This window comes from Lemur catta, chromosome 9 (genome assembly GCF_020740605.2).
Source record: "Lemur catta isolate mLemCat1 chromosome 9, mLemCat1.pri, whole genome shotgun sequence".
Classification (NCBI taxonomy): domain Eukaryota; kingdom Metazoa; phylum Chordata; class Mammalia; order Primates; family Lemuridae; genus Lemur; species Lemur catta.
The window spans coordinates 59,062,101-59,071,142 of NC_059136.1; the positions used below are offsets into that span (position 1 = coordinate 59,062,101).

Genomic DNA, 9,042 nt, shown 5'->3' on the forward strand with positions numbered 1-9,042 from the left:
CAGTGATGGAAACCTTGCAAGTAACCTAACACACTTTGTTTTGCAGAGAAATCCTAACCTTCTAGAAGAAAGGATCTCCACCCTTGGAAAGAAATATTTTGTGCAAACATAGCTAAGTAGTTTCCCACTTTTGCCCTTGGTCACATCTTCTTGAAGGTTATATCTTCCTGCACGAAGATTTTAGACTTTTCTCCTGAAGGCAGGATAAAGTCTCTGTCTATAGTGATAAATCATAGTGTTCAAAGTCTAATGGTAAGAGAAGTTGCCTGTCATAAACTGTGAAAACAGGCCAAGGACTATTAAAACATGAAGTGGCGAGCTCCCTCCTCTGCTTTACACTGCTTCTCACCCTGTGCTTTCTGGTAGAGCAACCACTGAAGCTGCATGTTTTTAATAATGATTAATAGATTGCTTTTATCTCAAGGAATAATACACAAGGAATTGGAATAAACAAAAGGGGATAAAACCTCAGGGCTATCAATTTTTGTATGTTTGAAAAATCAAGAGATTTGTCCAATTCCAAAATGCCACAGTGCAAAAAGGGAAGGGCTGAAGTTTCAGGAAGAGGATTCTGAGAAGTCCTATTTTTAAAACCTAGGAATAAGGAATATCCTTTAATATTGAATTTTTTAGGGGCAGCCTACTCTTCTACAATCTAGAGAAAAACAGAAGTTAAATAGCAAGACACTTTGCAGAAGTGTTGAAACAAACAAGAAAACATTTTATTTTGAAAATACAGTCTTTAAAGATAAATTTGGCTTCCATTTTCCATATCTAGGTGCATCCAACAAGATATAAAAACAAACAAAACAACGAAACAAAGACCCACGACATTATGTACAGAGCTCTAAAATGAGCTGTGAATATCTACAGGAAACTAGCATATGCTCTTTGTGAAGGGATGTAGTGTGTGCCTTTCTACAGTTCTCAGTCCTGGAGAAGAAGAGTTAACTCCCTGGAGCTACAGGTGCGGCTGCAGCAAGGGAAGAGCTGGGGTCAGTGAAGGGTTGGGGGTGGGACCCCCATAGAAGGAGACGTGGAGAGGTGTCTGGGGAGGGGAGCAGCGGCGGCACGGGACAGATCCTGGGCTTCTCTAGAAGTCCTGCCGCGGGGTGTGAGTCAGGCTGTGCCGCCGCAGATCACAGTTTCGCCTGAACACTTTGCCGCACTGCTCGCAGCTGTAGGGCTTGATGTCTGTATGGGTGAGAAGGTGAGTTTTCAGATTACTTCTCTGATTAAAGGTTCTTCCACATGTGGGACATTTGTGTGGAGATTCCTGTTCAGATGTGAAGCAAGCAAAGGATTAATCCTTCACACCACAACTACACCCTTCTCAATAGTTTCTGTCTTATCGGTATCACAAGCGTTAACATAACACTCCATGAAAACAAAAGAGGGGACTTGCAGGAACAAATCTGTGCTCCTAATCCTCCAATCACGAAAACACACATGCAGGCACACACAGAGGCCTGATTACACTGATAAGGGAGGAGGCAGACCCGCGGCCACCACGGGGGGCTTTGTGATTTCCAGCTCTTTACATTTCATCACCATGTCATAGGCAGGAAAAGAGGGAAGGAAAAACTCTAATCCTCTCTTAAGGAACGACATTCTCCCGGGTAATAAGGCTCCTCTTTGCTGGAAAATTAAACTATTCCTCAATGTTATGAAAGCTACAAATTATGAGGCCCCTGGGAAAGACAGCGTATGGGATTTCACCATGCCTCCATTATCAAAATTACCTTTATTTCCTCCCAAACACGAAAGCTTTAAATGCAGGGCAGATTGGATGAAAAAAAAAATATATCTAAAATTAGGAGTTACAATAAACCAAGTGGTCTGTTCTTTAAGAAAAATATATAAATGCATTTATGTTAAATCAGATTTTTATGTATTAAAAAATTAAGAGTGCTGCTTTTCCTCTCTAGAGAACTAATCTAAGTAGACCCTTTTAAGAGAAACACCTTGTCATTGAACACCTTTTGTTAAGGAATAATGATAAAATGAACTAGTTAGTTTTTAAACAAAAAACCAAACTTACCTGCATATGTAAAGTTTTGTGAACTGCTAGAGTTCTAGACTGACAAAATCCTTTCCCACATTCTTGACATTTGAAGGGTTTTTCTTTGGAATGGATATACCTGAAAATCGATATAAGGTTTCATTGAAATGGCTTTACCCTGACAGTGAAGAGTTTCTTTTGACAATTACTCAAAACGAAATTGTGGAAGAACAAAAGAAATATGATTTCCATTATTTATGTTTTTAGATTTTTTTTTCTGTGTAATTCTGTTTATGGTTAACTTCAACTAACAAATTCTTCAAAACATTCACCGGCCGGCGGGCTTTATCTACACTTGATCGCCCTCTCTGGCGTATTCTGGAGCTCGAAATCGTGCCGAAAGAGCCCTTCTTGGCCTCTACGGTTTTCTCTGGGATTTAAACCGGCCAAGTCAGGATTCCAGGCAAGGCTGAGTTTAGGGAGATTGATTTTAGCGAATCCCTTAACAGCCGCGGAGGATGGGCACAGAAGTCCCATCTCTGAGACCAGTAGGTAGAGTTCGCAAAGATAACTCCCCCCCACTCCTGGGAAGTTTTTACCAGTTGAAAACACTTACGTTACAGTATTCCTTCGACTGTCATTTATTAATGCAGAGTTTAAGATTGTGGAGGGGAGGTGGGAGCTGTTTCTGAATTCAGTGACCTGAAGACCCCCACAAATACAGCTTAAAAGAAGGGTCCCCGTGGCAGGATCTGGGGTGCACGGGGGCGGGGCAGGGCAACCGAGTAGAGGTAGACCAAGCAGATTTCCAAAGTGGTCCAACAGTAGCGAGGACTGGCAGCCAGGACCGACATTCATCATGTGAAGGACTCCAGGGTCTCTCGGTTTTTCCTGCTCCCCTCCCCCCCACCTTTCCTACCAGGAGGAAACAGGAAAACCGATCCTAGGACTAAGGGCAACCCACCAGATTTTTCCTGCCCAAGGTTGGGGAAAGGCCCTCCCTCATCCTGAACAAGAACGCAGCAGGGGCCTGCTGGGAGAAAAAAAGGTAGATATTGGGGGTAACTGAAGCGGGCTGGGGGGGCGTCTTTGGGGGTATTTTCTAGATCAGAGGTGATTTTAGTGACTTTTGGAATGTCTATTAGGACTCGGTATCCATGACAAATTCGCTTTCCCTCCCTCAGCCCATCTCTTTCGCCACCTCACCTGTGATCCCGCAGGTGATCTTGCCTCCGGAAGGCCTTGTGGCAGATGTCACACGTGTATGGCCTCTCGTCCGTGTGGGTCCTCTCATGGATGAGCAAATTGTAAGATTTGGTAAAGTGTCTGCCGCAAAACTTGCAGATAAACTCTTTTTTCGTTTTGGAGGGCAACCTCCCTCGGGAGGGTTTTCTGTCCGGAGTCAATTTACTGAGGCCTGAGATGGGGCTACCCAACCCCGGGCTTAGCTTGGTCAGGTCTCCTATCTTAGGGGGATCCTCTTGCGTGGCGGCCACTGCCAAGTTGGCAAAGTCAAAACGGGGCCGGTCCTTGTGCAGGGCTGGGAGCACGTGGGCAATGGCCCCCTGCTTGGGGTGGAATAGGTGGGTGGTAAAGGGCAGAGCCGGGAAGGGGAAGCGCGCGTCCACGAGGCCCTGCGCCGCCGCCATCTCGGTGATGGTGGAGCGGGTGATCTCGTGCACGTTGGGATACCCCAGCGTCCAGTGGTTCATGTGCATGGTCTGCACAGCGCTGAGACCGTACAGGCCCTGCAGGTGGTCCACCGCGGCAGGGAAGGTGTTCACGGCCTGCAGGAAGGAGTAATTGGTGAGCTGCAGCGATGGGTGGAGCGGGATGGGCGCTGGCAGGGCCTTGCTCCCCATTTTCTGGGATGCTGGGAGGCGGAGGGGGCCGCCCCTTTCTTCCAGGACTGAGAGGCGAGAGGGCGTGGGGCTCCGGCAAAGACCCAGTGAGACAACAGCACGTAGAGAAAGCCCTAAAAATGGCAGGGGAAGAGAGGGAGAGACGGTGACGATTATCCAAGCCGGCTCCATCTGCTTTTGGTGCCCGCGCAAGTAACCACATCTTCCTTCTAAGTCTCCCTCCCTACCCTACTCTAAGAGCCCCCAAGAGAGGCCAAGAGGGGATGGCGTAGCACCTGCCCGGCGAGTTCCCACAGAGATCTGGGCAGGAAGTGGCACCCTGGCGAGCGGGGCGCTGGGGCGGCCTTTCTGGACACCCACAGTAAGGTCGGATTCTGGGCGCGCTGGAAGCGGAAGACTCAGGTCTCAGAAAAAGACGGGAGTGTGAGGGGGCCCCAGCGGGGGCAGCACTCAGCCTAGCTGCCCCCCACACACCCCGTCAGGCGAAGCTCAGTGAACCGCAATGGCCCGTGGCGCCTCAGAACTCCCGGGGGGAAGGATGGACTGTGGGTCCGGCTGGGCCCTGCGAAGCGGTTACTCCAGCTGCGTGCCGCGCTGGTCGCCCTGCCTGGCGGCCGCCTTTCCCGCACTCACACCGCCCGCACTGGGCCTTCGGGAATGCAGCTGGGACGCGCTTCATCCTCTTGGGCCAGAGGGCCCTCTGAGGGGCCTGGCTCGCCCCGCGCTGACCTCGGAGGTTTTATTTTTCCTTCCTCTGCCTCAGTCCCATTTATCAGCGGTGGCGGGCCGCAGGAAAGAAAAGTGACACCTTAGGGGCTGGATTCGGCCTAGAATCGCCCCCTCCTCCTTCCCAGGGGCCGCTTCCCCTCTCACCCCCCACCAAGATCCCTTCCAGATGGTTCGGGCTCTCAGGAGGTGGAATGGGGGCGGAGAACGTCCCCGAGGCCTGAACCCACTTTCCTAGACTGAGCGCCAAGCTCTCGGGAGGCCTGAGTTGCTTCCTGGCCTGGCACGAGGAGCGGCCTCTACACCCGGGAGGCCCCTGGAGACAGCAGAGGAGAGGGAAGCTCTCCCTGGGTAGGGAAAGGGTAGGAGCTGCTAGGGAGCCACCGCGGCCGAGTACAGTGCGGCTTAAAGTGTGTGCATCTGCGCTCCCGCCACCGGGAAGCCCCGCCTGGGGTCTGCGGCCTGGGCCTAAGCAGGGAGCTCCCCTCTCCCTGCACCCCCAATGGCAATGAAGAGGCACAGAGGTCTGATTTCAGACCCGAGTTCCTGGGAGCACCTCACCTGCATTCGCGGTGAGCCCGCCTTCTCCTACTGCCAGCCCCTTTGCAGAAGTGGGCTCTGCCAGCTTGGCGGCCAAGGGCCTTCCCTCGGAGGGCAGCTCCCCGGTTGCGGGACTCAAAGCTCAGGGCTCTTCCTGGACAGGGGCAGCCTGGCTAGTCTGCGCCGCCAACCACCACGCCTAGCGTTTGGCCCTAGCTGGAAGGTAGGAAAGTCCGTCCAGCCTTCGCTCCCCACCCACCCCTTTCTGCGCCTGAATTTTCTTCTCCAGAACGTTGTGAAGTATTGCCTGTGGCTGTGTCTGGAGGCAGAGTTAGGGGGCTTCGCTAATGACAGAGCACTCTGACAAGGCAGAATCTGGCTGCCTCCGTGGGGCCCGCACCTTCCTCCTCTGTTTGGAACGGCTCAGAGACAGAGATTTATAAATGAATCGCTTCTGCTTAGTGGTGTGCGGTCTGGGAGTTCAGGCTGGGAGTTAATGAGAGGTGTGTAACAGTCAGAGGGGCTCACTCAGACCATTCAACCGAAACTGTAAACTCCCATTAGTAAAAAACTTTCCCACCACAAATCACGATTCATTTTTTGCTCAGCGGCAACCCTCAAGACCTCTCCCTAGGGAGACAGGAAAAAAGGATTCTACTAACATCCCTGCTAATCTATCTTATTATTTCCCTTCGATTAAAAATAATAAATTACACCTTTATTTTCTTCTCTTTGGCTAATGAAGATTTTCCAGAGATTCAAAATACTATTTTCCCCCTAGTGTTGAAAAGCGGCCTCTCCCCCATAGAGAGGAAACCAAAATCATTATTTGGGTGTATTCCCGGACTAGATTTCTTAGAAATAAATACAGCAGGCAAAGCACAACTCCCACCACGGGTGTGTGTGTGGGGGGGGGGGGGCTGTCAGCTGATGGACTATCATGACCTGTGATTTCGATTCCAAATGCACAAAGTGAACTCTGCCATAAAGGTTACACGTTAATTCTGCCCCAGAAAGTTGAGTACCAACTTTCTTCCCTTTTCTCCAAATGGCTCATAACACAGAAATTAATGAATCTATTATAACTCAGGTTCATGTTGGCACAAAAGGGCTATTCCGTAGTATGTGTTTAATTTGCAGGACAGATAATTTCTTTACAAAGGAAGAGCAAACTATTGGTCCTTTTGAAACCCTTTTACAAACAGAACAACCCTAAATATCTGCAAAATGCTTTTGCCATAAATAATTAGGACATTTAGATTTCCACAGCCCCCTTGAGTTCCTGGAAGTGTGTGTCAAAAAAATATTTTAAGTCAATGCAGACCTCTAACGTACTTTCGTTTTGTGTAGAACTGAACCATGCAGTTCCCACACTCCCTTTCAGGCAGTAACAGTGATCACCGTCTCCTGTCATTTCTCCACCATCCCGTTTCAGACCATTGGTTACTTTTAATTTTGCAAGGAAAGAAACTTAAACCAATCAAAAGGCGTAAATATCTCGGTGGAGCTGAGGTTACTTTTCTTTCATCAGTCTTCTTCACAGGAATTTCCAGGCATGTACAGAAGTTTTGTAAAATTAGTTTACTGGCTGTTAACAAGGGAGATGTGTACATACCTATTTCAGTTCACTGAAGCTTTCAAAACATTGGAGAGAAAAAAGTACACGGTAATTTGATAAGGAGTCTTGCTCTTTGGTAATGGTGTTACTACACTGAATTATCTAAAAATAATATAGTCAGGATTCATCTGCTAAAACTTGTGCATTGGTACCTGAGAGAAATGGCTGATGGATCCATAGGCTCACTGAATTTCAGTCCAAACCACGATAGAATTTTACAGAAAACAGAGAGCTATGGTCTAAGTGGATCTAAAGAGATCATTTAAAAAAAAGCCAGACTGTATCAGGTGAATAGAGAAAAACGGTCGCAAAGTTCCTGTCCCTTCGCAGCGCCTCTGCCTTCCCAAGGAGTTAATTAAATTAAGATGCCTTCCGCATAATCTGGGTTCTGTTTCTGCTCCCTCGCTCCCCCTGCGCGAGTAATTTTCTTGTTCTACTCAGGACTGCAGTTTGTTTAGCAGAGAAAGATCTGTCTGCGCCGTTTCGCTCCGGGAAACGCCAGCCTCTTTTGTTCTCTGCTAGCAGGTAGGGAGACAGATCCAGAGCTCCCCCGACAAACATCTTTACCCACCCTCCCCTTCGTACGACCGCAACTCCTTCCTCAGTTGCTATTTCTCCGGAATCCAAGCGTTTAAGCCCCGGGGCAGTTGGCTTTCTGCCCCCCCCTCTGCCAAGACTGGAGAGTGAGAGGAAAAGCAAAAGGCCAGCACAAGGTTGGAGAATTATCTAGGACTGAACTATTTCCTTCTTGAAACGCTGCTTCAGCGTCGCAGGTTGGGCGGGCACTGTGTGTCCGGGCCCGTCTGCGGTGCGCTGGCGCGGTTGCTCCGGGACAGGTCGACCCGGGCTTTCTGGGGCAAGGGCAGAAACACGATGGGGTTGTGGGGTTTGATCTCAGCGTACGTCGACCAGCTTTTATAAGAAGTCTTGCTGAATGTTTAGATTAAACATCCCAAAACTAATAAATAGTACATACTATTACAGTGTGTGTGGTTGGGTGTTAGCTGCGAGGCGCGTGCGGGGGGTTCCAAGGAAAGGAGAAACACAATGCCCGGAGATTGCATCCACACGATTTCTTTTCACAATATCTTAACTGTGGCACGGCAGGCTGAGAATCTGAGTGCCCTTTGCACCCCAAACCCTTCCTTCTTTAGGGCGGCTACAGCCCCTTCCCAGAGCGGACACTCACCTCCGGCAGAGGTCTGCCTGGGCAGCGCCGCTCAGACCCGGTCCAGGCAGCGAGGCGCACAGCTTGGAAAGGTCATTGGGTCCACGCCAGGCAAACTTCTTTTTCCGCGCGGAGCCGCGGGAGTCGCGGACATGATCTGGAGGACTGAAGGCGGCGAAAGCGAGAACAGATCCTCGTTTTCGTCAGCGTCTATGGACGCGGAATGCGTAAAGACCCGGGGTGGTTGGGGCCGGCGATCAGCGCTCGCCCAGAACCACGCGCCTCGGCGAGCCTCTAGCCGCCGACTCCGAGTAAGATCGGAGCCAGCAACCTCGCAGGGCCATCACCCTCCGGCAGCAAGCGCGCGGAGCTCAGTACCCGCCCGCGTCCCTCCCCAGGCTGCCCGGGGCCCAGAATCGTGGGCTTTAGTAGCGGCCCCGCCTCCCCTTCGGGCGGGCGTCTTGCTCCAGCGCGGGGCCCTAGGCGCCCTGGCTCCGCCTCCGCGCCCGGCGCCTGCTAATGGTCCACTCTGTTTACTTGTGTTTGGATAGCAACTGAGTCTTAAAGGCACAGGTTTCCTTGAGGTATCCCTGTTACAGACAGAGCCGAAGGTGACTCAGTTCAAAACTCACGCACAAACACTACCCCTTCTCCCTTCCTTCTCCATATCACTTTTCCTTATCCTGTTAGAAAATCAACTGGTTCTCTACTTCTCAAAGACCCCACAGAGAAACCCAAAGAGCATTTGTAGTTTTACTCGGTGCGCTCACCGGCTTAACACGTTTGCTACAACCATCTTCTTCGTATAGTAAAATCAATCAGTTCTAGATTATATTCTCCAGCATATATCACTCTTCCCCCAATTTTAAATAGTTTTGTGCATACTTGTGGTTACTTATGTCTATCTGTGTAGTCTGCTTTCGCCTGTTTTAAAAACAAAGTTTGTTTACAGAGGTGACAATTGACTAATTTCGTAATTACTGCAAAGACGCGTGGAATGTCCCAGGAGAAATTTCTTCCAATATATAAGCTTTAATCAGCCAATGTACATTTAATAGGCAGTTAACCAACTTGGTTAAAAGGGTGGGCATCTGCAACCCATTGCCAAACAATAAAGAATCCATCT

The 9,042-nt window shown here is 49.7% G+C and overlaps 1 protein-coding gene across 2 annotated transcripts; it reads right to left on the bottom strand.

Annotated features, from left to right (window-relative positions):
* Window positions 1–700: 700 nt before the first annotated feature.
* Window positions 701–8,338, bottom strand: OSR2 (odd-skipped related transciption factor 2). 2 transcript variants are annotated; one of them, XM_045560404.1, is made up of 4 exons: window positions 7,938–8,338; window positions 3,209–3,977; window positions 2,042–2,141; window positions 701–1,276 (listed from the first exon to the last, which is right to left on the bottom strand). In XM_045560404.1, the coding sequence occupies exons 2-4, from the start codon at window positions 3,862–3,864 to the stop codon at window positions 1,094–1,096; spliced, it is 939 nt and encodes a 312-aa protein (XP_045416360.1). In that variant the 5' UTR covers window positions 3,865–3,977; window positions 7,938–8,338; the 3' UTR covers window positions 701–1,093. The 2 variants fall into 2 exon arrangements, with proteins under 2 accessions (XP_045416360.1, XP_045416361.1); XM_045560405.1 differs by having other exon boundaries at window positions 701–1,194; window positions 7,938–8,334.
* Window positions 8,339–9,042: the final 704 nt, after the last annotated feature.